The 20,690-nt window shown below is 41.1% G+C and overlaps 1 protein-coding gene across 12 annotated transcripts in view; it reads right to left on the bottom strand.

Annotated features, from left to right (window-relative positions):
- Positions 1 to 20,690, bottom strand: part of syne1b (spectrin repeat containing, nuclear envelope 1b) — a 95,770-nt gene that overhangs the window by 74,092 nt on the left and 988 nt on the right. For 9 of the 12 annotated variants that reach the window (XM_051949522.1, XM_051949550.1, XM_051949551.1 and 6 more), the window contains exons 1-9: positions 12,630 to 13,147; positions 11,464 to 11,525; positions 8,844 to 8,939; positions 6,204 to 6,287; positions 5,869 to 5,889; positions 5,242 to 5,334; positions 4,897 to 5,075; positions 4,509 to 4,705; positions 1,094 to 1,203 (exon numbers count right to left, since the gene is read on the bottom strand). In XM_051949522.1, coding sequence (XP_051805482.1) covers positions 1,094 to 1,203; positions 4,509 to 4,705; positions 4,897 to 5,075; positions 5,242 to 5,334; positions 5,869 to 5,889; positions 6,204 to 6,287; positions 8,844 to 8,939; positions 11,464 to 11,525; positions 12,630 to 12,705 — 918 coding nt within the window. In that variant the 5' untranslated portion in view covers positions 12,706 to 13,147. Of the gene's footprint in view, positions 1 to 1,093; positions 1,204 to 4,508; positions 4,706 to 4,896; positions 5,076 to 5,241; positions 5,335 to 5,868; positions 5,890 to 6,203; positions 6,288 to 8,843; positions 8,940 to 11,463; positions 11,526 to 12,629; positions 13,148 to 20,690 lie in introns of those variants that run through there. The other 3 variants (XM_051949541.1, XM_051949560.1, XM_051949525.1) reach the window with 2 other exon arrangements.

Here is a 20,690-nt window from a genome sequence, read left to right as displayed (position 1 = left end):
GCAGCAGGTAAAGCAGTTTTCATATAATGATGGTATGATCTCTGTTTGTGGTCTTTCTCTACAATGAATGATAGAGAAAGTGCGATCAAAAAGTTCAGAGACTACACCTTTAAAAAGCCAAAATCACCTAATTTAAATCTGGCAGACCTCTGCGTGAAATTAGTCACCCTGCACAGCGATATGTTACTCCTCACGCTTGAAATGGTACTTGGGAATCCTGTTCTGTAAACATATCAAGCACCGTCTGTGGTGGGTGTTGAATCTGCTAAACTGTGTCAAAACAGCGACCCTCTAACTGGAATCTCTTCATGGGGAAGAGGAAGAAGTTGCAGAGAGGGAAATTTGGTGAGTGGTGCAGGTGGGAAGCGAAGATTGTGTTTTTGTGGTAAAAAAAACTTGTGCATCGTCACCATGCTCACACAGCATCCACATTTCATCACGCCACAGTTCAGGTAATTTGTGCTGAATACGCTCCCTCAAATGCCTCAGGACGTAACAGCAGAACTCTGCCTTTACAGTCTGATCCTGGGAGACTCACTCAGAGAGCATTACTCTGTAAACGTTGTACAAAATGACAAGCATTTACTTTGTGGGCTTCTAACCTGACATGCCAGGCTTTTCCACTGCAAAGACTGCTTTTAGGTCTCTGGATTGTGGCGGCAGTACCAACTCTCATTACTAGTGGTGATCTTTGACATTAAAGTTTGCTAATCCCAAATGAGACGCTCCCAAATGAGTTTGAGCTCCACGGTAAAATCCCAAAAAGGCACCAGTGGTCACAAAAATGTGGGTAACGCAGATCCCAATGTTGATATACCAGTCTCAAGTGGAATCCTGACAGTGACTGCTCACATATGTTCAATGACTGTAACATGGTCCAAGCAAATTCAGCAGTAGTAGTGTAAAAACTTTGTGATCGCACCTCATACCAGGCAGTTATTGGGAAATATGGATGGCAACAGCTTTACAGACTATAACACATGGAGTTAAATAGACCCTAGACAATATACACAAGGATATCCCCAAAACTGTCAAAAGTATCACTTGCCTTAGATGAACTTAATATACAGAATCATAAATTTAAACAAGGTACCTCATCCTGCTGTCCATCCGTTTCAGAATGGTGGGGGTTTGGGTAGTGCTTGAGAAACTGAGCCACATATGTCATGATGGACTTCTCATCTGGCTTGTCTACATCCACATCTACAGAGCAACACAAACAATATCACTGGATGAAACTTCACGCTGAAAATTAGCTCATCGAGGCAACAGAAACAAATGTAATTTAAGCTTAAAATAACCATGTCAATGCTACATTTAAACCATACCCTCATGCCTGTAGAAATGACAGGAATATATGACAGACTCATTACATTTGATTCTAAGTCAATATGACACAAAAACAATCTGTGTCCTCAAGAGGATAAATCTACTGAGGCATGACAGCTAATTATACATGTCTACTCTCATCTCCATCCCTGACCTGATGTTTCAAGAAATCAGGGTCAAGCTCCAGTAAAAGCAGAGACGTTTTAGTGCAGCTCTGTGTGCAATAAAACATCACGACTCTGCCAGTGAAGACAGGACTGCAGAGCCACTGCAGGACTGCTTCACTTCCACAGACTTAAACTCTGAGCTACGGATAAACACTGAATTTTAATCCTTTGTGAGGTGGCTTTGGTATTTTTGGCACGCATTTCCTCAAAAAAGCGCTCATATAGAATGAATTTGCATGGTAACACAATTGAACTAGACAATTCCCGCTGGTGCGGAAATCGTGGGAGGGGCTCAGGATGGGTGCATGTCCGGAACCGGGCAGGAGAGCGTTATTTTTTGGTCTGTCACAGGCTTTTATTTTGAAATTGTGCTGTGCTTTTATTTTGAAAGGCAGAGACAAGAAGATCTCACCTGGTCAAAATTTGGATTGGAGTTACTCAAAAGGCTGTGTGAAGCTGAGAGGTTGAACTGGCAAATTGTGCTGTAAAGTAATTTTGAAAGGCAGAGACAGGAAGATGTCACCAGGTCAAAATTTAGATTGGAGTTACTGTAAAGGCTGTGTGAAGCTGAGAGGTTTTACTGGCGTTTCCAGTCCGTCGCAGGCTTTTATTTTGAAATTGTGCTGTGCTTTTATTTTGAAAGGCAAAGACAGGAAGATCTCACCTGGTCAAAATTTGGATTGAAGTTACTGTAAAGGCGGTGTGAAGCTGCGATAATTAACTGGCATTTCCAGTCTGTCGCAGGCTTTTATTTTGAAAGGTAGAGACAGGAAGATCTCACCTGGTCAAAATTTAGATTGAAGTTACTCTGAAGGCTGTGTGAAGCCGAGAGGTTTAACTGGCGTTTCCAGTCCGTCGCAGGCTTTTATTTTGAAATTGTGCTGTGCTTTTATTTTGAAAGGCAAAGACAGGAAGATCTCACCTGGTCAAAATTTGGATTGAAGTTACTGTAAAGGCGGTGTGAAGCTGCGATAATTAACTGGCATTTCCAGTCTGTCGCAGGCTTTTATTTTGAAATTGTGCTGTGCTTTTATTTTGAAAGGCTGAGACAGGAAGATCTCACCTGGTCAACATTTTAATTGGAGTTACTGTAAAGGCTGTGTGAAGCTGAGCGGTTTAACTTGCATTTCCAGTCCGTCGCAGGCTTTTATTTTGAAATTGTGCTGTGCTTTTATTTTGAAAGGCAGAGACAGGAAGGTCTCACCTGGTCAACATTTTAATTGGAGTTACTGTAAAGGCTGTGTGAAGCTGAGAGGTTTAACTGGTGTTTTCCGGTGTGTGAAAGGCTTTTATTTTGAAATTTTACTGTGCTTTCATTTTGAAAGGCAGAGACAGGAAGATCTCACCTGGTCACAATTTGGATTGGAGTTATTGTAAAGGCTGTGTGAAGCTGAGAGGTTTAACTGATGTTTTCAGGCCCATCGCAGGCTTTTATTTTGAAATTGTGCTGTGCTTTTACTTTGAAAGGCAAAGACAGGAAGATCTCACCAGGTCAAAATTTGGATTGGAGTTACTCTAAAGCAGGGGTGTCAAACTCTGTTCCTGGAGGTCAACTATCTTCTATGTTTTAGATGTTTCCCTCTTCCAACACACCTGATTCAAATAATCAGCTCATCATCAAGCACAGCAGAAGCCTGATAACGAGCCTGATCATTTGAATCAGGTGTGTTGGAACTGAGTTTGACACCCCTGCTCTAAAGGCTGTGTGAAGCTGAGAGGTTGAACTGATTTTCAGGCTGAAATGCAGCTCCTGTGGAGGTATTGGGTGTGAAGGTGGGTGTGGCACTCCAGTGAGTCTGTGTGTGTGCTTGGGAGCATGCCTGCGCGTGTGTAAGGGCGGTTGCTATGGGCCCCCATAGCAACGGTGCCTGCCACAGACAGCAGAAAAGTGCTTCTCAGCAGCAGCGCGCAACGTGTCGTTCTGGCGCTAATTGTGGGCTAACCGTTAATGCTAGCTGAAAACCGAAATGACCGTGAGCGAGAGGAAGGCTGTGGCAAACCATAAATGTAATTATTTTCCAAATATTGTGAGAAATGACCGAGTTACAGCGATTTAAAAAACACTATCCCTCCATGAGGCAGATGATCCAGTTTACATTGGTTCTTATGGAGAGAACGGTGCGACTTTGGTCTAAACTGCTGCCTGCCATTTCACTTCAGAAAGAGCTAGGTCTTCAAACTTGGATTCATTTGAATCCCAGGAAAACTGTTTACAATCTGACCAAATTTCAATCTCCTATCTCTTATCGTTTGGTCATGAGGGCGATGCGATCGAGAAATTTTCAGGCGGATTTTTCTCCTCTCCTCCACTCTACCAACTGACATGCCGCACTCTAACCAGAGCAGATTTTGAGAATTTTCACTTTTTTGAGGACTCACTGATGAAAAACTGTAAATCTCAGCCTGACATAAACTACATTCCTGCGGAGACAAGAAAAATCACTGCGTTTTGATGGTTAAATGACGTTTCTAGGTGAACGTATGGCGAAGGAGTGGCGTTTGGAAAAAAGTGGATTTTTTCAGCCGATTTTTTTCAGTTCCCATTCATTTCCTATGGGACTTTTTGCGCAGTTTTTTGCGAATAATTCTGCGATAAAATGACGAATTTCTTAGAAAAGTCATAGCACACTATTCCCGATGAAGCCGCACGTTTTGATATATAATTTGTATTGGTGCTCTCAAAGGCCTAGGACGAGTTACGAATCGAAAAACGGCGGAAACGTTAATAATAATAAAATATAATAAACGCTTTTTCAACAGGAGAACAATAGTGGCTCGTGGCTTCGCCACGAGCCACTCTCCTCCCATTGCTTTGCAATGGAGAGGAGAGTGGCTCGTGTCGAAGCCCGAGCCCCTAATTAATCTAACTAATATGCCATATTTGCTGCTTTTACATCTAAAACACCAGCAAACTCCAGCAGAATCAAAAATTTCACACACATATCCAGTGCTATTTTGGTACATTAGACTATGACTCGGAAATTTTTAATGCAGAAAAGGTCAAGGACACACCTTCTGGATCCAGCAGACGGGGAATGCCCAATTCGTTTTCTGCAAGTGCAAATGCGTCCTCCAGATTCTCCCTGTTGCTTCTCCGCCGTACCACCTCCATGTCGACCAGGTCTGGCCTGATGGCGTGCACCACCGTCTGGAAGGCAACGCCATCGCGCCAGCTGGGACCAAAGTCCTTCACCTCAATTCCATGATGCCTGAAAAACAAATATGTAATGTAACTATTTATGTTTCAAAGGGCTTAAATAAATGTGCATAAATGTAGAAATATGTAAGATATGGCTTATAAAATTAGTTTCAAATCATTTCCTTGAATCATTTGTGCAGATTTGCATTTAGAACTCTATCCATGTTGGTAATTTGAGAAGGTAATTTAAAGGTGACATACTTGGCAGCTGTGCACTGCACCCATCTGAGCAGGGCCTTCTTGGCATTGCCCTGAAATTTGTTAACCACCTTCCTCTTCATGGGAGGGCTTCCTGTTTCAGAGCTGGGTAAGCTCTCCACAGAAGAGTTGCTGTTGGATAGGGCCTGGAGGGCTGGCAGGTTGCTGGTTAGCTCCTCAATCTAATTGAGAAAAAAGAGGGAAAAGAAAAAGCAAATGGTGTTTTGCCAAAAATCAATACTGAATTAAAGTGTTGGGCAAAAAATATTTGGTCTGAGAGGTTTATCTGCAGGGCAGCAACTCACCCTGGAGTGAGCACAGTTATTAAACTCTCAGACGAAGCATTACCTGGAAGTAGAGGATAATGGTCCATATCAACCCAAGGACGATTGATGGTCGTCCATCTGCGATATCAGTGGCGTGAATGTTAACAAGTTTGATCTGAAACAAAAACCCAGCAGAAGATTACTCTGAAAAGTAAGTCACATGCAGGTAGTTTGAAAGTGAGAATTTTGACTCATAGAAGCCCTTTGAATTTCTCACAACCCAAAAGAACATTGCAAGCTTTTGTTTTCTCATCAAAGTCAGGTCTTTGATGCAGTTAAGTATTGTCACTGGCAGAAGGCAGAAACAGCCACAGTGAAAGGTCAACCAGAACAAAAAAAAGAGTATTAAACTAAGCATTAAGGAACAAGCAGATGCACCACAGCATTGCAAACCTTGCATTAGAGAACTGCTAGAATTTAGTCATTTAACATCTTTACTCTTGAGCAATTCCGAATTATAGAAAGCCAGACACACCAGAAACCAGTGTCCAAGTCAAAATGCATTAAATTCATGTCAACAGAAAAGCGTAATGACTACATTTATGAAAACAGAATGGCTGTATCCAAGCGTTGCATATAGTACATCGTGCATCAAAGGAAAAGAATGCATACAGTATATGATCACACAGGGCGTTTAATGGCGACTGACCGGAGATCCTCGATACACAGACTGAAGGCACACATGATGGGAGAGAGATCACAACAATGTAAGTCTGAGTCCTCAGGGAACCCAGATGAAAGTGGGACACTGGCTTCATAGAGCCATGGGATTTAGAAATGGGTTATGTAATCAAGAAGTCCTTCTCCCGCTACGCTGAACATAGTGCATGTTGTGCAGACAAATATCCAGTCAACAGCTTTTTCTCATGACTTCTAAATCATACCCTTGACTTCTTTAAGACATGCCACTGTTTCTTTTAAGTATTATTTGTAGATGACAAATACTTCAAAACATTTAAATGCTTGATACGACAGCACGCTTACCTTTCTGCCTTCGAGGAATTTAAGTGCAGTGCCGATGTTGGAGACCCAGTGGATCCTCTTCAGCTGGCGGCCTTGCTCACAGGGCTTAAGACAGACAGGACAGAGAGTGAAAATCAAGCTAGCCAAAGCAGCCATATCATGCAAAGCTGTGGATATTTTCATTAAACCATCTGCTGACTAGAAACATGGTACAAATTTAACTGCAGATGGTGATTTTGTCAACTGTACCAACCACTCACATTGGCAGCTGAAATAATGATCACATTTGGTTCTAATTGCACTATGAGATGGTGAACATGTCTAGGAGGTTTTGACAAGGCTTTTCTTAGATAAATTATCTGCAGATTGTCAAAGCTGTTTTAAGAGACAAACAATCACCCTGTGTTTTAAAAAAAATGGACTAGAATCAAGAAGATCTGTCTACAGCTCCTTTCAGACATGAGATAACATTGCTGGTTTCATCAATCTGGTAAAGTGATGCCTTTCTGTCATTCAGACAGAGGTCACCTTTACGTAATGTTCCTCACTGCTTCATTCAGACGGAAAAAGCCATGGTATGTGTGAGTTTTGTCATACACATGAGATTGGACTCAACATTAAGTGACACGATGCGTAATACTGCAATATTAAAGAAAATAATACATCTAAATTTTCTATGTAACAAATAATTTCAGACCATCATTTAAGCTGTTGCTGTGTTAATGAAGTTACCACTGTTGTTTCATAAATGTAAATGCTCTCTCTCTCTTCGGAGGTGTCGTATGGAGCCTGGCTCGGCTTGATGCTACAGCTTTTTAATAACGTCAGAGGAAACACTGCCACAAACAGCAAGAAGCTACAAACTAAGCTTCAGCTACTGCTAATGCTTTGTCATGTTGAGTCCCATTAATCTGACCTGCTCCAGCTTCTGTCTTCCTTGCAGTGAAGTTTTCATTTTTGACATTTTAATATCAGTGCTGAAAAATGGACAAAGCTTTATGAAATCTGTCACAATATTCAAAATATGTTGCTTTAGTGTGCCTATCCGTTGCAGTTCAGACTTGTGCAGACTTGTTCAAAGTGATAAAGATATGTTACTACATCTGACCACCTAAGATTGCCATGGCAACTTTTGTGGCAGAGTTACCAGGGTGATAATCCAGACATAAAGTCGTCTCTTTCAAACCCCATCGGATTAACGGAGAGCACATCTAAAAGGAGATAATGTGAAAGTTTTGGCGGATACAAACCAGAAGGGTTGCTCTCCTGAAAGCAGAGAGTGTTCACTATAAAGCCTGCCTCGTTTGCCAAGTAACAGCTTTACCGATGACATGGCAGTTTGCATCAAGACAGGTCTAATTACTAAACACCAGAATCTGGGTCAGTGTTTGTGTGAGTGTGAGTGTCAGAGAGATAGTGAGAGTGTTGCACTAACAGCTTCTCACAGTGGGAGGCTCAGATCTAAATTATGGCCTTTTAATTTATGTGCAGCGATCCAACACTAAATGCTTGCAACATTTTTGTCGAAACATGGGTGTTTTAAGTTTTGTTAAATATACGTTACAGATCTGTCATATCAGGAGGTTTGCATGTTATATAACAACAGGAGAGCACAACGATCAGCCACAACAATAAAACCACCTGCCTAGTATTGTGTAGTTCTGAATCATGTCACCAAAAGAGGTCTGCATAACCAGGCCATGGACACAAGACATCTTGGGGCGTCCTGAAGTGGCCATAGGCAGCCAATCCTTTTGGTTTAGTGGGTTGTGAAGTGGGGCCTCTGTGGCTCGTTCTGCTGAATCCTGCAGGTACTTGATCTGATTGGGATCTAGATAGTCTGGAGGCAGGATCTTTGGGCTGGTTGTTCTGTTTCTTGAGCCATTCCTGAGCAGTTTTTGCAGTGTGACGAGGATCATTGTTCTGCTTTGGGGAAACTGTTGGCGTCTGAGAATATTTTTGCTATCCCTGGCTGGTATGCTTGGTCCAGTGTTTAGGTGGGAGGTACAAATCAAAGTAGCATCCACATGAATGCCCGCACCCAAGCTTTCCCAGCAGAGTATTGCATTGTAACAAGATGATCACTGCTATTCACTTCACATGTCAGTGTTTTCAATGTTGTGGCTGATAGGTGCATACAATCGTTAGTCAGGCGTATTGATTCCATTGCATTGTCATTACCAAAGATGGCATTTAGAATAAATTAGAATCTCATAGCTTTGGATGAAACAGAAAGTTAACATCTCCATGCCTCTGCATCACCGCCTGTATCTCTAATTTGTTCAGCAATTCTAATGGAATAAATGAAACAAATCAGTCCAATTACTGGACTAATCAACTGCATGACTCAAAAATTTGTTTAAATTTTTAAATCATAAATGATTCTTTGTCTGACGCAACAGAGGCACTTCAACTCATATGCATCTTTCATGTTTTATACTTCAAAATGCTGACTTGCTAGAATGTGGAAGTGAAAATATGTACCCTTATTTGCATATTCATTACTTCTAGTGGATATTATAAAGGGCGGTTCTTCCCCTTTACGAAATCCACACATGAAATCCAGAGAGCGCAAATCACCCAGCAAAGCATCTTACGTGTATTAACACAACCACACAATTTATGTATCTAAATCCTGTGCAATAAACAAGTACGACTTACAAGTCTTTGGCCAGACAGGACCTCCAACAGAGCCAAGAGCTTCACCCCATCTTTGATGTCCTCAAAAAGGTCGTTAACCTCTAATGGTGGTTTATGCTGGAGGAGAGAAGACGCAGGTTTAACACGCAGAAAGAAAATATTATGGAAATGTCTCGCATATGAATCAATTATGGAATCCCACGACAAATGTATTTACGCTGGTGATTCTACAGTGTGAAAGGATGTTGGTATTCTAGCACATTAGCAGGGAAAGGGGGAAACCAAGTGCTGCTTGTGAGAAACAGGCTTGTTAGCAACAACCACAGAGCCTCCCTGCAGCTGAAAAGATGGTGCCTTTTCCTCGGCAGTGGCCTGGTGCCCAGTCCTGAGGCGATGGTGCTCGTTTAACCCTAACTGTGTCCTCATAACATTTCCACACATTTACAGAGCTGCCCAAGACGAATGACAGCGTTATGACATACTGTAACACACGTTCAGCACGGAATTAGTAAATGAAACAGATGTTGATTCATTTCAGCAGAGTGAAGCTTTAATTAAAACGAAGGCTCACCACGGGAATTCTTTATTTGGCACTGTATACAGGCCATTTCACAACTCAACATATTCCATGACAGGATGCAGTTGGCTGCCTATCTGGGGCAAAACAGTGTGAAGAGGCAAGCGCCTATCCTGCTATCGGGTACATGTACTAACTTTTTCCTCTCATTACAAAACAGCTTCAGAGAATGTGTCTTGGTGAGTTCTGCAATCTTGATTCAAACTTAATTAGTTCACTTTAGATTTGTGAAAACAAACAGCTCAAGGATCACTCGTGGAATATGTGAAAATAGGGCAGAATTTGTCTGTAATAATCTGATCTATTTCTGTGAGTCAGGTTTAAGCACAAAAGAGCAATGGTATTCCAATAGGTTTTCCAAATGCGAAACAACCCTTGTCATTTGCAAACCACACCCACCCTGAAAACCTAATTCACTGAGTTACATGAGAGAGTGGAAAAAAACTGATAAAATTACTGAAAAGGCGCTTAGCAATACAATATCACAGGAAATGGACACAAAAGCTGAAGGGGAAGTGTGATAGCTGCTGGAAGTTCAAGCTCAGATAATACACACTTTCACCCATAAAACAGGGGGATTTCATTCAAACCAATACTCAACATTTATCCACAAAAACAGACAATTTTCAAGCAGAACTTTTACTATTATTGCAAGGAATATTCCGTGTACTGACGACAGAAGTCACCACCATAAACTTTCCTGTAAGATAAGGCAGTCGCTGAGGAGTTGTCTGTGCTGTGACATTGCTTTCATGATGAGGCTTATGCTACATTAGCCCTATTGGTATGCACAGTGAGTGAGCCTGAGCGCAGTGCATGAATAATGATGAATAGACCAACAGAGCGTCCCAACATTGGCCCACCACATAACTCAGATTCTTCCAAAGTTTTAGAAGCCCGAGCTTTGAACTATCGTGGGCAGATCAGGCCCAAACAAAAGACCCCTCGAAACTAAATCTCTCTGCCAGATCCCAGATTTAAACCCTGCAATGCTGTCTGAGTTGCACACTCTGCTGTGTCATCTGTACTTACTGTTATGTAAAGAATACCAGCTGCTTATTCTGAATATTAACAGTTTTCTGGTAGTCCTCTGATGCTTTGTAGTTTTAAGGTTTGATGAGGTGCATAATCTAATTCCGCCGCTGTTATTTTCGGGTCACAGTGTGATGTAACACAGCATGCAGGCTTGTGTTATTGTTGTGCACTCGCTGCATCGTCATTTACATGCATGAACGTTACAAGCAGACGACTGCCCGCAGGGAACTGTCCTCACCCCTCTTGTTCTCCATCTGCACACCGCATTACTGCCCCTGCCAATCCTGTCCACAAAAGCACACACACACCAAACACCAACACGCATACTGACACACACAAACGCTAAATACACAATAAATACATAACCCACACACCGGTGTCTGAATAATTCCATTAAGCCCCCCATATGTCCACACAAACACACTCCACTAGTGGCATAGAAGCTCTTCTGAGTATGAATCCCACTGGTGAGATTTATTAAAAACTAAACTGACTATGAGCTTTTTCATGTCTGTGTCATCTTTGCAGCCTCTGCCCACACCTTTCAAAAGCTCTTGTCACAGCATAATAGGCCAGAAGAATCACAGGTGTGAGTCTATGTTCCTTCCACACTGTCAGATCCAGCAAACCGTCATTATAACCAATCCTGTTCCATTAAACGTGATTTGATTTTGAAATGGGCTAAATGATGCCATTATTTACAGCTAACTGGATAATTGCAGTTATCTTGTGCTCTGTTTTAAGAAGTCATTACAGGCTGTTGCTCGGCAAATCTCCTACAAGCATGACCGGTCACTGCCCTGAGATACCCCCTTTACCAAAGAGGAAGTACACAGTCTTGACTGGGGATAAAATATTACGAGTCACTCTGAGGATGAAAGGTCATCGCAGCGCTACTTCCAACTTACTTGTGATGTAATTGTTTTGACAGTTTGTTTAAGACGAGCTTGTTAAATCCTGCAGCCTCCTAACGAGTGACACTAAAGTAGAAGCCAGCAGTGGATGGCATTAGTGGAAATTCACACCTACCTTGGCTAAATGAGAATTGATCCATTTTGTGAATGTTCTCTTCTGCACCGCCTCTTGCTCATCTGTAAACGAAAGGCACACAGGGCATGTCAATACATGATAGCAGCAACATGTGCTCTGATGGGGGACTGTGGAGCTGAAGCCAAACACTCTGACTACAGGAACATGCACATGGAGAGGAATATACATATATATAGGACTTGATGTTTGGATTTGTTCTTGCAAAGATGTGGCTGTTAATTGATATGGATGTGGTTGAGTTTATAGCTGCCAGAGAAATACAAAACACATAAAATATTTATCCCTAACAATAACTTTTGTCAGTTATAGCCTCCTCCAGCCGGGACGCTACTTCGTCCAACCTCACGCTGTACAATTGTACACTGCTTCCGGGATGTCAAGTGGCAGTACAGCAGTCCTGCAGCATGTATGTTAAACTGCATGCCTTCTGCAATGATTAGATGTGTGCAGCGTGATAAATAGAAGCTTGCCAGCGCGAGTATAAAGGATGCTACTGAGAAGTGTTCTCAAAGAGAGGTCATACGAAGGGATTAGAGAGTGAGTGGGGAGGAAATTTCTGCCAACACATCTCACGAGTCTTGCCTGTGCTCACTAATAACATGCGTGATTGTTTCGGTCACCCCCCAGCCTCCTTTTGTGGTCTATTAATATATTCAGCCACGGTGCCTCATGCATTATGCAGCAAGTACAACAAAACAACACATTTCTTTGGTCTGGTGTTGCTGTTGTTGCGTCGGGGGCTGGTTTCCAACACCCTGTCATGCATGCCGGCTGGCTAGTGCTGCACACCGCACAGAGTGGCCATTTTTAAACATCCACCCTCAGAGATATAGACAGTGGTCACGTGTATAAGGAAGCAATGCGAACACTATACAGGGAGCAAAGGCATCACGTTAACCCACAGGCAAACGCTTCATCACTGATGCACAGGGGATGCCCACTGAAGCATAGCACGCACATCCACGGGAAAAACACACACACACACATGCAGCACACATACAGCACAGTACAGCTGTGTTTGTGCAGCAGGAGAATTAGTTCACAAGGCAGGGATTCGCCTACAAAACATCAGCATATGTTGTGTCCCATATCAGCTACACAGGTCAACACAGATGAGAGATGAAGGGTGCTGCTGCCCTACTTACCACGGAGATACTGAAAAAATCCAGTCACCAGATTTAAAGAAGTCTTCCTGACAGATACATCCTTATAGTGAGCCATTCTACACCCCACTCTCCAGTGCTCGCTCTTCGCATTTCATGAGTTCCAGGGTACATATAGATGTATGCTTGAAAATTAGATCCACGGTGGAAAAACTGACACACAGCTGTCCTTTCAACCTTTTTTTCCCCAGCAGGAAGCAAAACAGATCTGGCTGCCTGGTTTCCCCCAGTGAAAGCAAAAAAAAAAAGAGCTGCTGGAGATGAAACCGTCCCCTCCTCCCTGACACGCTCACACACATGCACACAAACACACACACACACGCACACACACACACACACACACACACAGATGGCAAAAACAGAAAACTCCTAACAGAGAGGGTGATTTACAATCCCAGCCTTCCTTCTTCCTGTGTTTTTGCCATCCAGAGGAGCCATGCCTGTGTGGATGTGCACAGCCCCCGCTGCACTGCCTCGCTGTATCATCGTACCATCTGAGGCTGGAGAGAGCTCGGCTTGGAGAATGGCTCCACCAATCAGCATGTGGGAGGCGGTGATGTCACAGCCTTGGCTGCATTATCCCGATTTAAGCTTGGTTTGTGCGTGTGTGTGTGTATTGGCTTGTGTGTGAATAAAAGATTTATTTAATCTTCTATGAGACTGTAAAAGCATTAGTGTCCAAGACAACAATACTAATAATAATAAAAATACTTAAAAAAATAGTTCTCTGGCTGTAGCATTAAATAAAGTCCTCAAAGGCCTGTTGATTAAACAGACCAGAACAAAATTAAAAGACTGCTACACAAAGCTCATCCTGCTGCAGCAAATCTTAATAATTAATGCCGAGGCTGGTGACAGACGCCCACCACCTGCTCCTTCTCTGTGCTTTTGTGACAACAAAGCAGACACACCCACGCCGGGATTCCCTTTTGTACACAAAGTAACATGTAAAAGCTCTTTAGCAGATCCATATTTGTCCTACAAGACCTTGCAGAACCACTTCAGCTCTGGCCACTGTGGTTTTCTACTCAGCTGTTGTGAATATAACACACAATAGTTAGTAAATACGGTACTTGATAGCTTATCGTCTCCTGCAGAAAACTCCCCTTTATTCTTTCAAGACCACCAGCTTACTAAAAGCCCTTCTGATATGCTAAAAATAGTCCTGAGGTTGTCGTTCTATTATTACTCCTCTATAGACTGCTGGTGCAACTGGCCCAGAAAAGCTGTTCGGCAGAAAATGTTTTTTTTCCCTTTTCACATCAAAACAGCAAAAGGTTAGTAGTGCCATTAAAATCCTGTTGACAGCTGCTCACACTAAGAACAATGAGCTTTTGGAGACGCAAGACTCAGATTAGGTACTCAAATCGTTTTTTCAGTCAGGACAAAAAACAAACATTAAACCTATAATGAATTAGATTTTATAGACCATATTTGGTTTGAAGAATATATATATTTTATATTTTTATTTCATCAATCCACGACAAACCGCACTATTTTACGATAAAAATGTTTTTTTTTTCAAAACAAGTTACACTGGACAAAAACAGATGAGTCTAATCTATCAATGCATGTACTAACTGCTGATATAAATGCAAATTTTCATGATATAGAGTCCTACATAATGCAACATCTCACAGGATGAACATTAGATAGCAAATGGCTACTAAAATATTTTCTTTGCAGGCTTCAACCTCTATTATAACTTTTCCTTTTTTACACTCCAAACATCCAGACAGGTCCAACCCAGGAAAAATCCTAAGCTGCAAAGGAAGTGGTGTGTTTTTGTTTCCACCAGAATCAACCAGGGCAGGGGATCATTTAAACATTGTGAATATTAGTGCCAGCACATGACTTTCAATGCCAATATCGACTCAAGTAATCTAACAATGAGAAGTGTAAATGTGTTTGATTACAAACCTTTTTCCTTCGTTTAGACTGTTTAACTAAAATGTAATGCTTCTGTATATTAATTCCTGTTTAAATAATCAAACACTGAAAGTCAACTCAGCTTAAAACCTACTATAATTTAGCTGTAGTTGACAGTCAATAATGATCTTTTCACTAGTTCTAAACTGTTTTCTTAATAGAATTGGAGTTGTTTGTAGTAATTATGCCTTATGACTCCATTGCTTTATAATATTACTTAACGCTATCACTGACAATGACTCATCTAGTTTTATGCACTGCTTGGATTATCAGTTCCTGATTTTGTATGGCTTTTTGTTTTTATACTTACTGTTTATTTGTGTGTCTGTTGTCAAATTTGGTATTGTTTAACTGTCTTGTTGTTTTTTGTGTTCTTGTTAAATGTTCTAAGTGTAGTTATTGTTAAAGACTTAAGTGCTGACTTTCCAGTTCAAACTAAGCAACTGCATCCTGTGAAAACAACAACAATGTGCAGGTAAACTTCACAAACTACATGTAAGATGAACTACAAAAATTCTATATTCAATCCTGACTTATATAATTCAAGAACAAGTTAATAAGATTACAAATCTGACACAGACATCCAGCACCGACTCTTGTAAAGCTGTCGGTACTCTGCGGACACGCAAAGGTATCGATGTCCAATACTGCGCCCAAAAACACTTTCATAATCTGATCATCAAACTGAACAAAAATAACCCATGAAATAAAAACCTTCTATCCATCACAACATGAACTTTTCCTGATGTTCCAGCTGCTTCCTGCTATTCTCGTCCTGCTATTAAGGAGCTGTCCAGAGTCCTGAACTCAGTCACACGGTTCACCTTAAGTAATAAGATTCACATATGTACACACGTGGACAAAATTGTTGGTACCCCTCAGTTAAAGAAGGAAAAACCCACAATTCTCACTGAAATCACTTGAAACTCACAAAAGTAACAATAAATAAAAATTTATTGAAAATTAAATAATCAAAAACAGCCATTACTTTTGAATTGTTGATCAACATAATTATTAAAAAAACAAACTAATGAAACAGGCCTGGACAAAAATGATGGTACCTCTATAAAAGATTGAAAACTATTTGACCAGAGTGACATGATTAACTCAGGTGTGTCATTTAATTGACATCACAGGTGTTTCCAAACTCATAATCAGTCAGTCTGCCTATTTAAAGGGAGACAAGTAGTCACCCTGCTGTTTGGTGAAAAGGTGTGTACCACACTGAACATGGACAACAGAAAGCGAAGGAGAGAATTGTCCCAGGACATCCGAAAAAAAATGATAGACAAACATCTTAAAGGTAAAGGCTATAAGACCATCTCTAAACAGCTTGAAGTTCCTGTGACAACAGTGGCTCATATTATTCAGAAGTTCAAGACCCACGGGACAGTAGCCAACCTCCCTGGACGTGGCCGCAAGAGGAAAATTGATGACAAATTGAAGAGACGGATCGTTGGAATTGTATCCAAAGAGCCCAGAGCAACCTCCAAAGAAATTAAAGGTGAACTCCAAGGCCAAGGTACATCAGTGTCAGATCGCACCATTCGTCGTCGTTTGAGCCAAAGTGGACTTCATGGGAGACGACCAAGGAGGACACCACTGCTGAAAAAAACTCATAAAAAAGCCAGACTGGAATTTGCAAAAATGCATGTTGACAAGCCACAAAGCTTCTGGGAGAATGTCCTTTGGACAGATGAGACCAAACTGGAGCTTTTTGGTAAGGCACATCAACTCTATGTTCATAGACTCAAAAACCAAGCATACGAAGAAAAGAACACTGTCCCTACGGTGAAACATGGAGGAGGCTCAGTAATGTTTTGGGGCTGCTTTGCTGCATCTGGCACAGGGTGTCTTGAAAGTGTGCAAGGTACGATGAAATCTGAAGACTATCAAGGCATTCTGGAGAGAAATGTGCTGCCTAGTGTCAGAAAGCTTGGTCTCAGTCGCAGGTCATGGGTCTTCCAACAGGACAACGATCCAAAACACACAGCCAAAAACACCCAAGAATGGCTGAGAGAAAAGCGTTGGACTATTCTAAAGTGGCCTTCTATGAGCCCAGATCTGAATCCCATTGAACATATGTGGAAGGAGCTGAAACATGCCATTTGGAGAAGACACCCATCAAACCTGAGACAACTGGAGCTGTTTGCTCATGAGGAGTGGGCCAAAATACCTGTTGACAGCTGCAGAACGCTCATTGACAAATACAGAAATCGTTTAATTGCAGTGATTGCCTCAAAAGGTTGTGCAACAAAATATTAAGTTATGGGTACCATCATTTTTGTCCAGCCCTATTTCATTAGTTTGTTTTTTTAAATAATTATGTTAATCAACAATTCAAAAGTGATGGCTGATTTTGATTATTTAATTTTCAATAAATTTTTATTTATTGTTACTTTTGTGAGTTTCAAGTGATTTCAGTGAGAATTGTGGGTTTTTCCTTCTTTAACTGAGGGGTACCAATAATTTTGTCCACGTGTGTAGGTCGGGATATACTTACTCTGACATGCATGAAATCTTTACGTAAAACATCTCCCCATTACTGAGTCATTACGGTTTTGTCAACTGATTTAATTACGCCTGATGCAGTACCAGCAGCTAAGTGCCAATTATAAGTGGATGACCCCAGCAACAAACACAACGCGGCACATCAAACCACTAAAGCGTGTGCAATTCACATGAGTAATGGAGTACTTAAGGTGATCTTAGCTCAGATGATACCTCTGGCAATAGTATACAGTAGGTAGGTGCATTTACATCGGCGTGGGTTGGTCGCCTGGGAGCACCGTGAAAGCCCACTCACTCTGCTGTTCCATTTAGCGGAGAGCAGGCCTAGTTTTAGCACCAAGCAGGACAAGAAGTGATTCTGTCGCTGGACTCGAGCCAGTCCATTCTCAGATACTTGACACTGAGGGTTTATTACTTACTGAATGGCTTCCTGAGCTTCAAAACAATATGACAACACTGTAATGTGATAGTCAAAAACATTGACAGCAAAAGACGACGGGATCACAGACAAGATATAGATGCTAGCTTGTGCAAGAAGTATTTAGAGCCTGATGCAGCTTAGCAGAGTGTAGAGCGGTAATTAGGCTCTCTGTCATGTCAGTGTGATGGCTGTCTGTCTGTCTCCAGCAGCTGTTAGTGACACTGTAGAGTAAAAGCATCTCTCACAGCTGACAACACGCATGCTTCTCTTTCTCCTTCTTGTCTTGATGTAACTGCTCCACCCCTTTGGCGAGCATAATGGCTGCTCTCCACCACAGTGGCTCTCAGTGCTTTTAGTTTGTGACCTTTAACAACAAAGCTAGTGTTACCGGCTCCATGTGCAGGATGGGGAGGCCATCTACCAAAAAGTATGATTATGGGCTTCAGCATTCAAGCTATAAAACAAATGCAACTTTTGAGATAAGTTTTTAAGCAAAACAATGTCAGTTTTTTTTATGTGCTTTTCTCATGGCTGATACTTTAGCATTCCTATGTAAGCATTAGCAGCAAAATGTAGTTAACATTTTAAAGTAAATATATTCTTATACATCGCTTCATTAAATTATTAATAGAGAAACATCAGTGAGTCAGCAGCATGTTACTGTTGTAGTTGCTGCAGGTGGAACCAGTTTTAACTATTTTATATACAATTGAATACACAAGAAAGCGGATAAATCAAGTCAGAGATTTAATGGGAGCACAAATTTTGCGAATTATGAATATTTTGTACTTTAAAAACCCTGCACAAAATCTATTTTTCTACATGCACTAGAACATATACTATTGAATTAATTTTCTACTTATGTACAATCTGTGCAATATCAACACTCTCAGCATTTCTATTTGTCAAAAAAAATCTGTCCAATAACATTACTGTTTTATTTTTAGAATTAGTACTTATGTAGACTGTAGTTTATGTTATTTGTGTACTATATTCCTTTAATATTTTCACTATCTTTGCTGCTTGTCCTAAAAAAAGACAGAATTTATCTACACAAATATGTTTTCAATTTGTTGTGTCTTATATTATATCTATAATGTTTGATTTTTAATGAGAGTTTGGATCAACTGAACATTCATTAAAATGAGACTATGTGAGAAGTTTACAGGATAAAATCCCCATTTGGTGGAGCTGTTCCCAACTCAGACGCCTGAAATGAGAGCCTGAACACACACTTCTTTTTATAAGATGTCAAAAGCCTAAAAGGTTGGAAATTCTAATCTTAAAAATCTTATATCATAGCTATAGTATCCAATGTGCAAAATCTTCATTTTAAAACCTGTCAAATAAATGTAATGAGAGGAAAGTACAATATTTTCCTCTGAAATATAGTGGAGTAGAAATATAAAGTAGAATAAAATCACAATACTGACAAAGTACAAGCATCTCAAAACCGTACTTAAGTGTAGTCAGGGAGTAAATAGTTACTTTCTACCAGTGGTTTCATATAATTTCAAGAGCATATATTTGGATTTCAGTCTGTTGGGCTTGCAACAAAAAACTTCAAGGTATTTCTGTTTCACTATTTGTGGACATTGCTACTATTGAGGAAATAACCGTGTGTTGCAACCCTAATTATTTCTCCTTTCAGACAGTGAGCTTTACTTACCGTCTTATTTATCACAGGAAACAATTAGGGGTAATATTTTCACATTTAATTACAAGAAATCAGAGAAACACATACAAAAATACCAGAAAAACTGCATTACTTTCTCATATCTTTCTATATGATATGAGATCTGACTGATTCTCCATGTTTCCGGGGAGGAGAGTCATCACAGCACATCATGGTGTCGCCACAAACCCTTCACCAGCTTCACCAGCTCTGTGTCTTCATATCCTGTTTGACACTCAACTAGTGAAACCCACAAGAAAGCCAATGAGAGCAAAGCGCCTGTCATGCAGACACACCAGGCAACAGACAGACATCAGTTGCACCCTGAGGGCATTTAAGGCTGCAAGGTGTTGGTGCACCATCATCATATGGCCCTGAAACCAAGCAGAAGCACAGAATACTGCCACAGCATGACGTCAGCAACAAGTTCAAAGAGGGATTGTTTGAAAGGGTAAAATGCTTCTTCACAAATCTTCTTGTAGAATCTACTTGTAGATCTGTGTATTCACAAGACTACAAGCTTATCTGTTGTCAATAATTCATCCACCCACATGGACTGTTGTTCAAGTCAAAGTGATTCTGCAGTAACTCTCTCTGCAGGATGCCTTTAATGACAGGAAGCTGCTTCTGATTAACAGCGAAAAAGCCCAGACTACCTTGTTGCCTGCCATTTACAGAGCACCTCAAACCACTGGCACAATAACATCTTCCAGATGTGACCTGACACCAAATTCCACTTCCTGACATGAAAAGCAACAGTGAGTGGCGCTTTGCATAGCAGATTGTGGCATTTGTGCACTGTTCAGGTGAAAAAAACTATATAGTTTTGATTTTTTTTCAGTAACAGCAACAAGATGCAGCTTGCATTTATCTCTTGACAATTAACAGGAGGAAACATCTACCTAGAGAGTCCTAAACAACTTTATATCACCTTGAGTGAGCTTATCCGTCATATCATTGCACGTCTGAGCCAATTTGAGCAAAACATACTGTTAAAACACCCAAATGGCAGGTGTTCTCTGCCGCGACACATTTTACCGTCATTGTGTTTCGAATACATATTAAAATCAAGCAAATGGAGATAGCTGTGCAGTACACAGGAAACCAAGTGTCTCAGTAGCAGGAACTGGGCAACGCTGGCAAAACCACACACAAATGTTTCATAACAGTAGCTATGGAAACACGCCATAAGGTGTGAAATTTCCTGCTATACTGTACATCTCGAAATGCATCTTAACTGGGAACAAGATGCCAGAAATGACCAGACTCGTGTAGTGATGGTTGTGGCCTAATGCCCTTGTAACAAAAGGGGGACACCAACAAAATGAGGCTCCTGCTATTGATCTATTCTCTTCCCAAGGGCAGAAAGGGTGTCAGGTTTTAGTCTTGTTCAGTGCATTGTCTGTGCATTCATGAAGCCGCAGTTGTTGTGACTCAGTATCTCATGTCAAGACTCAGGCAGATTAAATGATCCTGATGAGCAGTAGCAGGCTTCAAAAAGATCCTA

This window comes from Acanthochromis polyacanthus, chromosome 1, assembly GCF_021347895.1.
Source record: "Acanthochromis polyacanthus isolate Apoly-LR-REF ecotype Palm Island chromosome 1, KAUST_Apoly_ChrSc, whole genome shotgun sequence".
In the NCBI taxonomy this organism is placed as follows: domain Eukaryota; kingdom Metazoa; phylum Chordata; class Actinopteri; family Pomacentridae; genus Acanthochromis; species Acanthochromis polyacanthus.
This window is presented reverse-complemented; position numbering and strand designations above follow the sequence as displayed.